Source organism: Mustela erminea, chromosome 6 (genome assembly GCF_009829155.1).
Source record: "Mustela erminea isolate mMusErm1 chromosome 6, mMusErm1.Pri, whole genome shotgun sequence".
NCBI lineage: Eukaryota > Metazoa > Chordata > Mammalia > Carnivora > Mustelidae > Mustela > Mustela erminea.
In genome coordinates, this window is record NC_045619.1 from 98,188,550 (window position 1) to 98,205,183 (window position 16,634).

The following is a 16,634-nucleotide window of genomic DNA, read 5'->3' on the forward strand; positions in this document are numbered from 1 at the left end:
ACTTGACCAAAGTATATTATTATTTTAGGTGAAAACTGAAATTCAGTAGTCATGAAAAATAACATTCACTTATCTATATAAAATCTACGTATCTTAAATGAGAAGTCTTAATTTCTAAGCGTACTAAAACACAGCACTGCTTATTAAATGGAGGTTAGACTTATGCTTAAGTTTTCTATCTTTTTTTTTAACTCTTTAAATTTTTAATGACTTGGAAACAGCAAGTAGAAAGGTAGTCCAAGTAGAAAAGATTGTTTATTCTAGTATAGATCTTAACATTAAAATATACTCATTTTAATGAAGGCATATTAAGTTTTAAAGGAAAAAAAAATGTGTTTTTCATCTTAGAAAGATCTTTTCTTGCTTTGGATTGGGATCCTGATTTGAAAAAACGATATTTTGATGAAAATGCTGCTGAGGTAAGTCATCACTCATTCCATATCTACCCAGGTTGATTGCAGTTTTGTTACTTTCTTTTCCTTCTACCAAGTATGGTTATTTTGCTAGTAGAAAAATGGTTATGTACTAGAAAAGTCTTGTTGGTTTACAAACATGCTTTCTATTAACAGTTCTAATCATCCATGTAGGTGTGTATAGAGAAGTTTTTTTTAGAAGAGTGGTATAAATCTCAGCTGAAATAAGCTTTATAGTTCTTTTGAGAAAGTTTAGGAGTTTTTCATTGCTATTCATAGTAAGATGGTATCACTAAAATGAGTTTTGTTTCATTTGTTCTCTTAACTCAAGAAATACTTCTCTTTAGGATTTTGAAAAACATGAAAGTGTGGAATATAAACCTCCTAAAAAACCCTTTGTGAAATTAAAAGATTGCATTGAGCTTTTTACAACAAAAGAAAAGCTAGGTGCTGAAGATCCCTGGTAAGAGACAAAGTTAAAAAATTGCATCTAATTATTTTGTAAGGATTTGTACTGAGGTATGTGATATATCAAGTTGAAAAAGCAGTAACTAAATTCCTTTTGATATTTTAAATAATAAGCACTTCTTTAAAAATAGTCTGTTAAAAGTGATTCGTGGGGCACTGGGTGTCTCAGTGGATTTAGGTTTCTGTCTTTGGCCCAGGTCACAATCCTAGGGTCATGGGATCAAGCCCTTTATCAGGCTCCCTGCTCAGTTGGGAGCCTGCTGCTTCCTCTCCTCCCCACTTGTGCTCTCTCTCACTTTATCTGTCACTGTCTGTCTCTCTCTCTCAAATAAGTAGATAAAAATCTTTAAAAAGAAAAGTGACTCAGATGTTTAGAAGTATTATTATAATGTTAAGCTTTAATCTTTTTACTGTATTTTCTACAGTAGCAATTTTACTATGGATAATTTTAGTTTTCCCAAGAATTTTTTGCTGTGCAGCTATTTTGATAGAAACGTTTTTAGGAAAATCATGTTTTGTGGTGTTATTAATTCCATTAGAGCCCAGAAGTTTTGAGATTTTCTAATACTTATATCTCAGCATAGTTTTGTATTCTTTTAGCTTACTAAAATGTAAATAATCTAGCCTTCATCATTTCTTTGAATACCTATATACATATTAATTTATAGTATTCTAAATCAATTTGATTTACTGAAGATACATACATACATATATATATGTATATATATATATGTATGTATATCTAATTCTGATGTATATTAGGCACATAGTAATTGCCCGCTGAGTAAATGTGAAACTTGCCAAGCATTTTTTTAATCTATTATTTTCATTACCTTTAGCAAGCTTTGAATATTTCACTTTATTTTTAGGTATTGTCCAAATTGTAAAGAACATCAGCAAGCCACAAAGAAACTGGATTTATGGTCCCTGCCTCCAGTACTTGTGGTACATCTCAAGCGATTTTCTTACAGTCGATACATGAGAGACAAACTGGATACTTTAGTTGATTTTCCAATCAAGTAAGTTTTGATTATGCTTTATAAACATTGGGCAACTGTAGGTTCGTAAAATCATCAGATAGTATTGGATCCAACTTCAGTTTTTTAGTGTATTTATGAGTAGTCTGAAAAATTTGTAAAGATCAGTAAAAATTTTTATTCCTTTTTAGATATTTTTCAGAGAGGGGCACCTGGGTGGCTCAGTGGGTTAAGCCTCTGCCTTCAGCTCAGGTCATGATCTCAGGGTCCTGGGATCAAGTACCACATCGGGCTCTTTGCTCAGCAGGGAACCTGCTTCCTCCTCTCTCTGTCTGCCTACTTGTGATCTCTCCCTGTCAAATAAAATAAAGTCTTTTAAAAAAAATAGATACTTTTCAGAGAATAAAGAGAAAATATACCTTTTAAACAGAATAAAAGTAATTCTGTATTACATTATTATATGGGTTCATTGGCACTGTTTATAAATAAATCTAAGATACTCTGTGGGATCGTACTGATTTTATTTTTTCCTAGGATATATTTCATCATTAATAATCAGTTATTCCTAAGTACACTTTTTTACAAAGACTGAGTGTGAAACAGAATAATGTAATTGTTGAAAAGGATGATACCAGTAGTATAATCAGTCATCCCTTTTGTGTCATACTTGAGTTTATTGCATTGGTCAGAGTATTACATCATTTTTGTAAAAAGTCTGGAGACAGCATCTTTGTAGTCCTTTATTTTTTTCTAAACCTTTCACTAAATTTAATTGAGAATTCATAAGGACAAAAATGAAATTGTTTATTCTTGTTCACATGGTCCAGGAAGGACTTCATCACGCAATATTTTGCAGCAATAACTTGGTACTCTCCCATTTTGCTAAAAGAACATTGATAGTATTCTTTTATATTTTGTATTTGTGCACCAGGTGTTTGAAACAGTTAACAAGTAGACACCTGCCATTGGCAGGTGTGTGTGATTAGAAAGAAATAGAGGTAATATTGAAAACATTCTTTGGATTGCTTATTCTGATTGGTGTAAAGTTACAATTAAAAACATTTTGCAGTTTTTGACCAGAAAAAAAAATGGTAATTTTCTCCTTAACAAAATTATGAGCCATCAAAGTTTTCTCAAGGTTTTTATAGCATTAAAAAAAAAAAAAGAAGAATATAGCATTTTAAGTGCAAGAAGAACCGAAGTAATGATAAGCTGGAATCTGTGAGATATACTTGAAATTTTAATCATTATTGCTTTTTAATGATGCAAGCCAAAAAAAAACAAATAATGATAAGTTATGAAATGGTCATGTTCCAGTTTCATGCATGACAGATTACAAACAGTTGGTTGCGTTTCAAAAAATATTGCCCACTTGGGGTATAGAGATCATCAGAACCAGAGAAATGTAGAATAATCCTTAAAGATGTAATTATTCAAAATGACTTCAGAAATATGAAAAATTAAAAGGATCAATGGCAAATGGTGATGACTCTTTTACTATATACTAGAGAGTTAAGTGTATTAGCATAAAACATAAATCTGAATAAACAGCAGTCAGCAGACAATTTAAAAATTCCTAGCCCCTAAGAAAATTTTTGCCAAAATATTCAAAACTTAGAGGTGTATGCATATTTTTGGTGTGCGTGTGTGTCTGGATATATATATATAAAATTATATATATGTTTGTATTTACACATACATATGATATGTTTTACAGTTATTTGACTCTTATTTCTTTAGTGAGGGAGATTTTTTATATAAATGAGAGTCAAGCAACATTGACAGAAGATAATAGAAATTCATGACACTTAGAGAAAACATAAAACTAACTTGATCTCTTTGTTAAACAGTGACCTGGATATGTCAGAATTCCTAATTAATCCAAATGCAGGTCCTTGTCGCTATAATTTGATTGCTGTTTCCAACCACTATGGAGGGATGGGAGGAGGACACTGTAAGTTGACAGTTTACCATTTTGCTAAAATCATGATGTTTGATTACTGTAGACTTTTTCCTTAAGATATTTATTAAAGGGAAAGGGTCGAATGCCTGGCTTCCTTGGTCAATAGCATGTGACTCCTGATCTTTACTTTTTTTCTCCTCTGTTGAAGTATATAATTTATAATTAAAGCTATAAATTTCCCTCTACTGCTTTGTCTTTATTCCATTAACTTTGAAATGTAGTATTTTCATCTACTTTTAATTCTGTATATATTTTTAATTTCCTTTATTATTTTCTTATTAGTCCAGGGCACTTAATCATACGCTTTTCCAAATGTATGGTTTTTTAAAGCTCTCCTTCTGTCTTAATTTTGATTTTATTACATAACAGTTGGGGATACTACCTATGTTATATTAATCCTTAGTTTATTAAAGTGTTCATGTACCTTAATACATGGTCTGTTTCTTAAATGTTTCTGTACCTGAAAAACGTATGTAGTTCCTGTCCAGACATAGAATTCTATATTTCTCTTATATTTGAAGCTTATTAGTTATATTCAGATATCTGTTATATTTCTTAGAATTTGTCAGGATTCTTATTAAAATGTTGATTTATCTATCTCTACTAATAATTTTATTAATTGTTTTACATTATTAGTTGCATTTATGTTTGAAATGGTAGCTCTTCTTTCTTGTTCCTTTTACCAGTATTTGACATATTTTTTCTTTTGGTATCACTTGGTTTGCAAACTCTAGGTGCCTTTTTGTTCAGTTTTTCTCTTATAAATCATTTTATTGCTAGATTTTGTCTTTTTATTCAGTGTTTTTTTTTACTTATGGATACAGTGGTCTGCAGTTCAGCTGACAAACTTACAACCCACAATAGGCTCCACACAGAAGAGCAACAATTTTGTTTTGTGAGGGATAGAACTATTTAGAAGATATAACCTATAAAGTGTCACTTTTTAGAAGCTATGATGACAGATAATTATTTTGCAGACATTTTGCAACTTTGTTTCCTCAGTTATTGGATAGTTAAGACAAAGCATGAAATGTGTAAAGGGGGCATTTTTAACTTCTAATGATAAAGCAAATCTTTAAAGTTGTACAAATAAATTACCTTTTTTTTTTCTTGCTCCGTAGTTTCGTTAAAGACTAAAAAAGATTTTGATGTAAAAACTACTACAAGTTAATAGGATGGTGTTGAAAAAATATTTGTCATACAAAATTTAAGTTATGATTAAATAACTTGGGTTGAAATGCTGGGTTTAAATGCTTACTCAACCACTTACCAGCTTTACTGTTACATATTAAACTTCTCTTAATGTTTCACTTTCCCCATTTCTAAAGTTAGAGGAATAATAATACCTTCTCTATGAGATAATACATGTAAAGTACATAGCACTAGAGCTGGTCTACCATAAGCACTACATAAATATTAATTCCCATGTATTGTCATTAGTGTTATTCTGTGAACTGAAAAATAATAAATCTATTCTGTGTGTCCTTGGGATGAAAAAGTCACAAATTTCAATGTCTTTGAAAATTATCTTGGGCATTTAGATTGTAGGAAATATATTAAAACCTGTAATCAGTGGAATCAGTTGAATGTGTAATAGGTCTTTAGGTCTTGTGTAGATGATTGTCATGTAATTTTAATATGTATTCCTTATATAGATGATTGTAAAGTTTTGCGGGTTCCCCCAGGAAACCATAGATCATTTCAGTCACAGAAGTGATTATATTTTTTCATTAGATACTGCTTTCGCAAAAAATAAAGATGATGGAAAATGGTACTACTTTGATGACAGTAGTGTCTCAACTGCATCTGAAGACCAGATTGTGGTAAGTATGTCTTTATTTCCTGAAAAATCACAAGAGCCACTTTATTTTTTTTTTTTAAGATTTTATTTATTTACTTGACAGAGATCACAAGTAGGCAGAGAGGCAGGCAGAGAGAGAGGAGGAAGCAGGCTCCCTGCTGAGCAGAGAGCCCGAGGCTTTAACCCACTGAGCCACCCAGGCGCCCCACAAGAGCCACTTTAAAAGCTCCCATGAAACACTACAGTCTATATTTTAGCAGTTTCTAATAGTTAAGAGATACTTTCTCTGATTTAAAGAAATGTAAAGTTGTCCTCTAAGTGGAAATTTGTCTCCAAATTTGCCTACTAAAAGAAGCATAAATTTCATCATGAAAAATGGAGTTTTCTAATGAAAATAATAAAATTTTCCTTTGGAAAGTAGGAAAGTAGGTTCAGACATTTGGGGACATTGACTATTTAGCATACTAAAATAGAAAAGGAAAAATCTTTAAGGGCCTTCTATTACCATACCTATGATTTTTAAAGTAAAGTCTTATGCTTTGTGACTCTTAAACATTTAAACACAAAATTACATGGTTGGATGAAACAAATTAGAGAAATTTTTTTAAATTGACCTTGAGTATCTGTTACTTGAATATCTTCTGAATAGTAGAAAAATGAGGAAGTAATATCTGTTCATATTTGCATCAGTTTTTCAGCCACAGCTGGAGCCAGAATATTGGCATTTGTTTTGCTTCCCAGTAGAGCATATTTTAATTAACAAATATTGATTAGTGAGGGGATGACAAGTTTATTCTAAGAAGAAAGCGAAGACTTGGCTTAATAAGGGTTTATTTTTCTATTAAAGTTTGTATTCCTAAAATTTTACTGTTTGATCACAATAGTACAAAGAGTAAGAAATGTAGTATTTGTTCCTGTGAGCATGGAGCTCATATTTCCCAGTTTAAATTTTACATTCTTTGAGGACAGAAACTAGCTTTTTCGTTAGTTTGTAGTGCCTTAAGTCTTCAACATATATTGTCCAGTTTAATAAATTAACTTCTGAGCCCTATTATTGACATAGTTTTAATCCATTGTTGTATGAACAGATATGAAATAATTTTGAGTTGTTTCTCTACAGATATCTTATATCTTTATCTATGTGTGTATATATATTATGTACTGTTACTTAACTCCCTAACAAAGAGACTTGAACACTAGTGTTTTTTAAATATGTATGTGCCTAAATTAATTACATTTCCAGTTTATATTTAGACTCCTAATTTCAGGTCTCAACCATCACTTTTCAGTTGTGTTCTTCTCTCTAGATCTCCCAACCAAAACATCCTGAAATTACCTACAGTGATGATACTTCATTTAGTCAGCAGGTATTTGAGTACCTTCTTTATATAGGACTCAATTCTAAACAAGATTAAAAGACAGCTATTTCTGATTTGAAGAGGCTGAAAGTCCAGAAATGACAGAGAAGTAAATTAACAGTTAAATCATAAGTACTATTAAACATCTTGACTGCATGGAAATAGGACAGCCATCTCTCCATTGATTTAGGGTTTAGAGATAGGACCAGTGCAGGGAAGATTGCATAAGAAAGTGGTGTTTGACCTGAGTCTGCAACTTTAAAAATGGAAGTAAATTAAACAAAAGAAGTAAAGGTGTTCTAAGCAGAAAAGCAATACCTACAAAAGCAAGGAGTCACGACAGAACATGACATTTAGGAAAACAAATAATTTGGTATTATTGAAATAATTTGGTATTATTGAAAGGACATACTTTGCTATTATTGAAATAATTGGGTATTATTGAAAAGACATACTTGTTAGGAATATGGGGCAGAAATTAGGCTAAACTTAAACTTGGCAATTAGATCAAGAAGGATGATATTCTTCAGGGTTTAGAGCTTTTCTTAAAGACTGTGAGAAGCATGGGTGATTATTAAGCAATAGAACAGTATTAAATTTGGAAGGCAATGAGAAAAGAAACAGAAAGACCATTATAGCCTCCAGCTAAAAGAAGGTGTCATTCCTGCAATACAAGCTTCTAAATTTAAGTTTGTGGTGTAACGTATAGACAAGGGGGAAATAGATTTATAAGATAGTTCCTTAATAGAATTATTAGAACTTGATCAAGATTGGATATAAATAAAGACATAGAAATGCATAGGAAGAAGTTGAAGATGACTTAATTCAGCATTTACCATGATAGGAAATATAGGAAGAATATTTGCTGTTGAAATTTGAGCTACTTATATGATAGCTTTGGGGAATTTTCCATTAGAAAGTGGGACTAACAGGACTAGAGTTCAGGAGTGAGAACTAGCTTTAGTTATAAATTTGCATTATTGGTCTTAGATAGCAGTTGAAGCCATAAGTTTGAATAAGTCACCTAGTGAGAAGGTAAAGATTGAGAAAGAGTGGACAGAGGACAGAAAGTGATTTTTTTTTTTTTTTAAGGTTAGGACTTAATGAGAACACAAAAAAAGAAACAACCATGGAGATAGAAGATCTAAGGAAAAATAGTGTCATAAATGCCAAAAATTATTTGATGCAGGAAAGAGGAGGAGTAAAGCATTAAATGCTATCGAGAGATTGACTAAAAGGATTTTAAAAAGCACCCATTTAATTTGTCTATAGCAGATTATTGCCTCTAGTGAAAGGCATTTCGTTAGAATGATTGGGGCAACAGATCATACTGAATTGAGGAGTGTGCATGAGAGTGAAAAATGAATATTCGACAGCTCTATCTGCCAGCCTGGCAACTAGAAGAAGGCAGTAGAATGAAGAGGGATTTAGGATGGGAAAAGACTTTTGAGTATTTGTTATGCCAAGAAGTCCACTAGATAAAGAACTTACTAAAGATACATAGTGATGGGTGCCTGGGTGGCTCAGTGGGTTAAAGCGTCTGCCTTCGGCTCAGGTCATGATCTCAGGGTCCTGGGATCGAGTCCCGCATCAGACTCTGCTCAGCAGGGAGTCTGTTTCCCCCTCTCTCTCATCCTGCCTCTCTGCCTACTTGTGATCTCTCTCTGTCAAATAAATAAATAAAATCTTTTTTAAAAATAAAATAAAAAATAAATAAAGATACGTAGTGATGATGAACGGAGCAATATCCTTAACAGTAGGAAAAGCTGGACTATAAAGCAAACTTAGAGTAATTAGTGTTAGAAAGAAGCTTACCTTTTCCTTAGAGATGGGAGGGAAGAAGCATAGAATTGTTTCATGTTAACTAGGTCTATCTATGAAATAGTTGCATTTACTTACCTAGTCAACGAATGTAATAGAGAATAAAAATGCTAATTCTGGTGACTTTAACTCCTTTATATATAGATGTCATCTTATATTTAAACCAATTTTAGTAACTTCCTTTTGACCATGTGGGATTTTTCTGTTTGATTTATGCCCTGTGACCAAAATGGATTACCAGCTGAAAAATACGTAGTATACTTAATGTGATCTTTGAGAATTTTGATGATTTTAATATGCTTTATTTGTTTCAACAGTCCAAAGCGGCATATGTACTTTTCTACCAGAGACAAGACACTTTCAGTGGAACTGGCTTTTTTCCTCTTGACCGAGAAACTAAAGGTGCTTCAGCTGCCACAGGCATCCCATTAGAAAGTGATGAAGATAGCAATGATAATGACAATGATATAGAAAATGAAAACTGTATGCACACTAACTAATGAAAGTCCTAGAAGCCATAAAAGAGAGACTTTCCTGCTGGTGGTATCTATTGAAATGATGAAGTTACCCACCACATTAAACAAAAGTCTGAGATGGGGAGTTTCAGATAACCGAATGTAAATCCTTTATCAGATTTTAACTTGTGCAGTACTTGAAGTGAAACACAATGAAAACTTTAACAGAAATTGTCTCTTAATACATTTACAGTCTTGTAATTACAAGCTAAATATATATAGGAAATCACAAATAAATCCCTTTTAAGTTTGCTGCTGTTTTGATGAATTATGTTTTCTTTAATTTTTTGGATGTGAGTTAATTGATGACAAATGTTAAATTTGTGGATGTTGGTCATTTATTTTGCTCTAATAATACTGCAAGAAAACTATGGCTGAACTTAGTTTTTGGATAATCTAGTTCATGTGCATTAGGCTGCCACATATATTACTATAATATTTAGCTGCGGTATCAATGTGGCATAAATACTGCAGTAGTATTCTTGGAAAACCAAATTTTCAAATCTATCCCTGGTAATCTACATGGGCCTATTAAAAAACCAAATCATGATATAAAAAACAATCTTGGAAAAGTTATTTTATTTTGTAGTATCACTAAAAATCCAGAATATTATGTTCATCTTAGTGCTGTTGTGGAAACAGGTTCTAGATTTCACACTCCATCTAAAATCATTTTTCAGTTAAATGTATTTTTTACTGCTATTCGGATCTATTCCTAAGATACTCAAAATTTTTTTCACTTGCTTTAAAATGTATATCTTTAATCTGGTGTGTTCCAAAATTAAAATTTTTGCTGTCTGTTTTTCTCTACCCCATTTTTCGGTAATTTGGCAACTTTTAGCTCTTCCAATTATTGTAATAGAAGGACAGACTTAAGAATATTCTGTATCCATAGTAATAACTACATCAAGCTTAGATGAGAAATTTTTTTCCTATACTGGCCTTTAAATCATTAATGGACAATTGGCTTTAAGGTAGGTCTGTTAACTTTCTTTGTGTGTTCCTGATGGAATTCACCATAGCCTTACAGCTTTTCTCAGAAGGTAACTTGTTATAAGAAAATTGGCATTGCATGTTCTAGAGTCAGAACCTGTATAGTATATAAAGCATACAAACCTTGAATTTGATTTAAGTTCACCACATTCAAGGATCCAGGATGCCAAAAATCCGTGTGAACATTTGAAACATTTTTCATTTGCTGCTTTTTCCCTTTAATCTAGTTGAAAGAATGTATTGTCGATTGGCATACAATACTGCCTTTAATAGAAAATCTAAATGCTGGGGCACATTTCACATATCGACTACCTGAGAAATTGCTTTGTGTCCCACTGTTATTAAAGCAAAAAGTATAATGTTCTTCACTTGAACTAATCAAATACAATAGATTATAAATTGTGTATTGTAAATAAAAGTTCACTCTGTGAGTGCACATTTTTGGTAAATTATTTATTTATGTTAGCATTTAAAAGTTAAAAAAAAAAATGCATTTGACCAGGATAAATGAGGTATGTTGATCATGGCTTTGCTTTATACCTTGATATTAAAGCTGGTTTTTCATCCTGGTATTTTAAAAGCTGCTTTGGGTTTGTTTTTGTTTTTGTTTTTGTTTATCTTTTCTTTTCCTTTCTTTTCTTGCTTTTCTTCTTCTTTTTTTTTTTAATGTAAACTAACCTCCTGCATGACAGAGGTTAAAATTTTGTCTGCACTTGAGTTCACTTGAGTTTACATTTGAAATGTGCATGTTTATTTATACAGATTTCAATAAAGCTATTTAAGGCCTTATTTAGTCTTTTATTTCTTACTCTGAATCTTTTGATAAAAACCCCCTATTTTTAATGGGTGGGTGACTATATGATAGACTTTTTAGTTATTATATAATTAAAGATAGAAAAGAAAGCATGTCAGAGTAAAGCAGATCCTCTTAAGGATGTGTTTCAAAGTTGATTTTTAATTTTAAATAATCATTAAACATTTATTTATGCACTACTAATCACTGTTCTGTAGTCTTGAGATAGAGCCATAAACAAGCATCCCTCCACTCACAGAGCTTCCAGTCTTTCTGCTGTCTACCACCTAATAGACTTTTCATTTTTCTGAGGTTTACAGAAAAACCAAAATTAACTTTTTCCAGCCCTGGATTGTAGTTTCCACCCCAGTTGTCCATGGAGACCCTTTTGTTTTCAATGCCTTTGATTAACTTTTATTCCCACCAAAAGAAGTGTTTCTAGAATAGAAAATGATGTTAATAATAGCATTGAATTTGTCAAACTCAAATGACATTGTCAGCTGCAAATAAATAAATAAATAAAAATAGTACAAAAGGTTAATCCATACTCTAATTAAAAGTAGATATTCATAATAATATCTAAGTAGATATTCTAATAGTATCTAATTCTAATAATAAGGGTGGTAGGAATGTAGCCAGTCTAGAATTCCACTGTTAGCTTTTCTATTTAGTAGTCAGATGGCTTTGAATTTAATCTCCCCCAGTATGTTTCTTCACCTATAAAATTATAATAATAATAGCATTATTGAGTACTTAAAATGGATCAGGTAGTATATTAAAGTGTTGTATGTAGTATCTCATTTAATCCCATAGTAGCTATGAGGTAGAGACATTCATCATCATTGTTTTTCATTTGGAGAAACCAAGGTACAAAGCAGTTACTATTCCCAAGTTCACATAATTACTATGTGGTGGAGCCAATATTCTATCCTCAGTTCTGTATACTCCTGCCCACTTTGTTATAATGTCTGCCTCACAGGATTTTTGAGATCTCAAATGAGCTCATGTATTTTATGGAAAGGTGCTTTGTAAACTATGTAGTATACTCATTACTGATTTAAATTTAATACAGCACTTTTTTCCTTGTTTATCTAACTCAAGTATGCCGTTCTTTACATTTCCACAAATGCATCCCTAATTTTCAGGACTTTTTTCTTCACACATAATTTAGTTTTAATTAATCTCTGTAATAGCTATAGCTTCATACTTTGTTTAAAGATCTTGCTTTCTCTTATGGTTTGTTCTTTTTAGCAGACCTATATTTATCCTTGCTTTCCTGGCAACTCACTATAAAACCACACAAACCTTTGATTTGGGCATGAAGAAAATCAGTAACTATTGATTGATTCTGTATAAGAACAGAATTTAAGGACACTTTCTCATCAACTAATCTCCCTGAGGTAAGGACATTCTATAAGAAATAAGCCAGGAGGGGCACCTGTGTGTCTCAGTGGGTTAAAGCCTCTGCCTTCAGCTTGGGTCATGATCCCCAGGTCCTGGGATCGAGCCCCGCATCCGGCTCTCTGCTCAGCAAGGAGCCTGCTTCCCCACCTCTCTCTTTCTGCCTCTCTGCCTACTTGTGATCTCTGTCAAATAAATAAATAAAATCTTTAAAAAAAAAAAAAAAAGAAAAAGAAAGAAAGAAAAAAAAAAGAAAGAAGCCAGGAGACTGTAAGAAAAGATGAGGTGAGTCTCTTTCATTGGCTTACCAAAGGGGCGGGGGATGGGGTGTGTGCAGATTAGAATCTTGCACCCCAAAGAGGAATTGACACTATTATTAGTACATGGTGAAAATAAAAAGCAGGCCAACTTTTGGTCAGTTTTTTATGGGGTTTTTGTTGTTGTTGTTGTTGTTGTTGTTGTTTTTAGGAAAAACTTGGGGGGAGGACACGGGAGGGAGAATCCCAAAGCAGACTCCCTATTGAGTGTGGATCCCGGTAGGTGCTCCATCTCAAAACCCTGACATGAGCCAAAATCAAGAATCAGCTGCTCAACTGACTGCCCAGGCACCCCTATGTTTATGTTCTTTATTGACAATACATTTCATTACTGCCTACTTCCAATCCTCCCTTGGTATGCTCCTGATCTTTGCTTGTGCAATATAAATTAGCACATTCTCTTTAAGTTAGTTTTTAAGATACAGATGTGGAAAATTCTTGATTGTTAGAGCAAAGAACCAGAAATTCTCTAAAATCTCAGAAAATAATTTCATTTCTGGAGCCAAAGAAGAATAGTGGAAATCTTTATTTGTATTTTTTACTTTATTTTTTTTATTTTTAAATATTTTTTTTTATTTATTGAGAGAGATCACAAGTAGGCAGAGAGAGAGAGAGGAGGGGAAACAGTCTCCCCATGGAGCAGAGAGCCTAATGTGGGGCTCAGTCCCAGGACTCTGGGATCATGACCTGAGTTGAAGGCAGAGGCTTTAACCCACTGAGCCACCCAGGTGCCCTAGTTAATTCTATTTTTTATTTTATGACAAAATAAAATTTCTGTTTTTCTTTGAAATCTCTTCTTTTGAAAATATAATTACATTGATAATTATTCTTTTAATGACACTCAAAAGCACTAAAAGATAGAGGTGAAAGGAGAATGTATGGATATCCTTGACTTAAATATGAAGTTGCAGAGCTGTATTACATTGTTTTGTTATCAGGTTTTTTGCAATGAGAAATATATATATATATATATATATATATATATATATATATAAAATCTTATAAGCATTTTAGATTGTGGAACATTTCAGTTAGATATGTGTATTTTTCATATGTTTAATTCATATTTACTCTATATTAAACAAAAAAATTTCCAAATAGTCCAGACAACAAAACTTTCATTTAAAAAATATATACAAATTGTTATAAGCTACATAAAGTAGGTTTTTAAGTATCATAATTGAGAAGTTAAAATGTACATAGTAAAATTCAAATATTGATCAAGACTTATTTGCAGTAATGATGGAGTAAAGAATTTTTTAGTAGGTAACATAAAACAGGCAGTACAAAAATTATTTTTGGCAAATAAATACATTGGGAAACATACTCACCCCACATCATTCCATAGTCTAATTGTATCCCGTCTCTGCCTTTTGAGAGTGCGGAAATTGCCAGGGTAATGAAAGAGAGACTCTACATTATTAAGGGAATCTAGAAAGTAGATAAATCATTTAAGAAAATCAAGAGTTGATATAATAGAGTCTAGAGTCTCAGAGGACAGGGAGCAAGTGAATCAAATAGATTTTGGTGTAATATTTTTTTCTAGAAATGTCTGTTGGATGTGATTGTACAAAGCAGCTAAATATACAGCTCTTCTGTGATTGTTCTTTTAAATGGAAATCCTGTAAGAATAAATATTTTCAGTATCTTCCAATATGCACAAAATCAAATATTTTAAATGTTTAAACTGTTTTGGTAATTAACTGTGTTCTACTGTAGAAAATCATGGTTGATGATGGTGCTCATTTTGCTCAAAATTTCCTCACATCAGGAACTTGCAGCTTGTTCTATATAGTTTGCTGAAACAAAAAATAGATTCATTTGCTGTGACCTTCAAGTCCATTGCTAGCTGGAGTTAAATCTACATACATAAAAGTAAAACAATAAATATGGAATCATCCCAACAGTCTTTTCCCATAATGTATATTCTTACCTTTTTCTCAATAATGACACATTCTTATAATTTCCCAAACTTGTTTAAAAGCTTAACTATCAGGGCGCCTGGGTGGCTCAGTGGGTTAAATCCTCTGCCTTCGGCTCAGGTCATGATCCCAAGGGTCCTGGGATGGAGACCTGCATTGGGCTCTCTGCTTAGCAGGGAGCCTGCTTCTCTTCCTCTCTCTCTCTGCCTGCCTCTCTGCCTACCTGTGATCTCTGTCTGTCAAATAAATAAATAAAATCTTAAAAAAAAAAAAAAAAAAAAAAAGCTTAATTATCAGGGCACCTGGGTAGCTCAGTGGGTTAGGCCTTTGCCTTCCACTCAGGTCATGATCTCGGGGTCCTGAGATTGAGCCCCGCATTGGGCTCTCTGCTTGGCGAGGAGCCTGCTTACCCCTCTCTCTCTCTGCCTGCCTCTCTGCCTACTTGTGATCTATCTATCTCTGTCAAATAAAATCTCTAAAAATAAAATAAAAGCTTAACTATCACCTTATTTTAAATTCTTAGTTAAAATCTTTCAGGATTTTTAAACTTTGTAACCTCTCAAATCTCTCATTAAACTTTTATTACAGTATTTGCTTTTCTTTTAAACTTTGTAAAAGAGCATCAGAGGTTCATTGATTCTTAGATACGATTCAGATAATTTAGACATGTATTAAAGTATCTCATATATGTCTGGCCTTCCATGTGTGCCTTCACTGTTTCTTCTAGCCTGCTTTCTTCTGATACTGAATTCTCCCTATAAACAAGTGAAAGTATTTCATTTTCTTTATAGTGAAAACCATCTTCCATTATGTGAAGTAGTGAATTACCAGTGTCCTGAAACAAATAAGAATTATTTTAGACTTGCCCTCAATTGCAAAAAATGAGAAAAATTATAAATACGGAAAAACTACAGTACATATTTTTTAATTTGAGGAAGGATTCCTGTATAACTTTGAAATATTGAGTGACTTTAGTAAGATAAACTCTTCCATTTAAAGAACTCAGAATTAAATTCAATTTTGAGCCATGTGTCTATGTGTAAGTTGAGGTAATACTGCAGATTCAAACGGTGAACTTCAGTAGTTACAAATACTTGGGTAATATATTTGTTGGGAGACAGTGGGGTATGGTAAGGAACATTCTATATTTAAAAATATTTCCCCACAGCTAACTCTAAAATCATTAACTTCTGATTTTCAGTTTTCTGAACCATAAAATGATACCAGTTTCTTGCAAGGGAGGTAATAGACACATAGGTGTGAACTTTGAGGTTTTGCAAAATAAGTGTTTTCTACCGTGGACACCTAGAATGTTGTATCATTTAAGAACTCTTAAATGGAAGGCTTACATTCAGCTTTTGAAATTATTGTTGAATTATATATTTTTAGCAAAAGAATAACCAGTAGGCTGGGTCAAATTAACTTTTTTTTCATTTGTTTTTAATCTTTGTCCTGGCTCCTGTAAAAGACAGAGCAGAAGTATTATTGTGATGGTATGCTTGAGAATTAAAATTTCATCATGGATACTAGAATCCAGTTGCATACTAACAAATAATGATTTTTAAAGCTATTCTTGATTGTAACCTCATAGCTTTTATATTAACTTTTTATTTTTTAGAGTGGGGAGGGGCACAGGGAAAGAGAGAATCTTAAGCAGGCTCCAGGCCCAGTAGGGAGCCCAATATGGGGCTCGATCTCAGAACCCTGAGATCATGACCTGAGTGGAAGTCAGGAGTCAGACTTCCACTTAACTGCCTGAGCCACCCACGCACCCCAAAGAACTTTTTCTCTGCCTTTGGCAGGCATGGATTTTGTTGGGTTTTTTCCCCCCTACTTTCATTAATCATTGTCTATAACCATTTGAGTCAAAGATAATAGTTCAAACTCCAGAG

At 32.7% G+C, this 16,634-nt stretch overlaps 1 protein-coding gene across 6 annotated transcripts in view; it reads left to right on the plus strand.

The window, feature by feature from the left end:
• The window catches only part of USP15 (ubiquitin specific peptidase 15), a 114,685-nt gene extending 103,796 nt beyond the window's left edge, over positions 1-10,889 (plus strand). For 3 of the 6 annotated variants that reach the window (XM_032348833.1, XM_032348835.1, XM_032348838.1), the window contains 7 exons: positions 349-419; positions 761-876; positions 1,751-1,900; positions 3,709-3,812; positions 5,556-5,644; positions 6,930-6,989; positions 9,119-10,889. In XM_032348833.1, the coding sequence (XP_032204724.1) occupies positions 349-419; positions 761-876; positions 1,751-1,900; positions 3,709-3,812; positions 5,556-5,644; positions 6,930-6,989; positions 9,119-9,301 (773 nt within the window). In that variant the 3' untranslated portion in view covers positions 9,302-10,889. Of the gene's footprint in view, positions 1-348; positions 420-744; positions 877-1,750; positions 1,901-3,708; positions 3,813-5,555; positions 5,645-6,929; positions 6,990-9,118 lie in introns of those variants that run through there. The other 3 variants (XM_032348834.1, XM_032348837.1, XM_032348839.1) reach the window with 2 other exon arrangements.
• Positions 10,890-16,634: the final 5,745 nt, after the last annotated feature.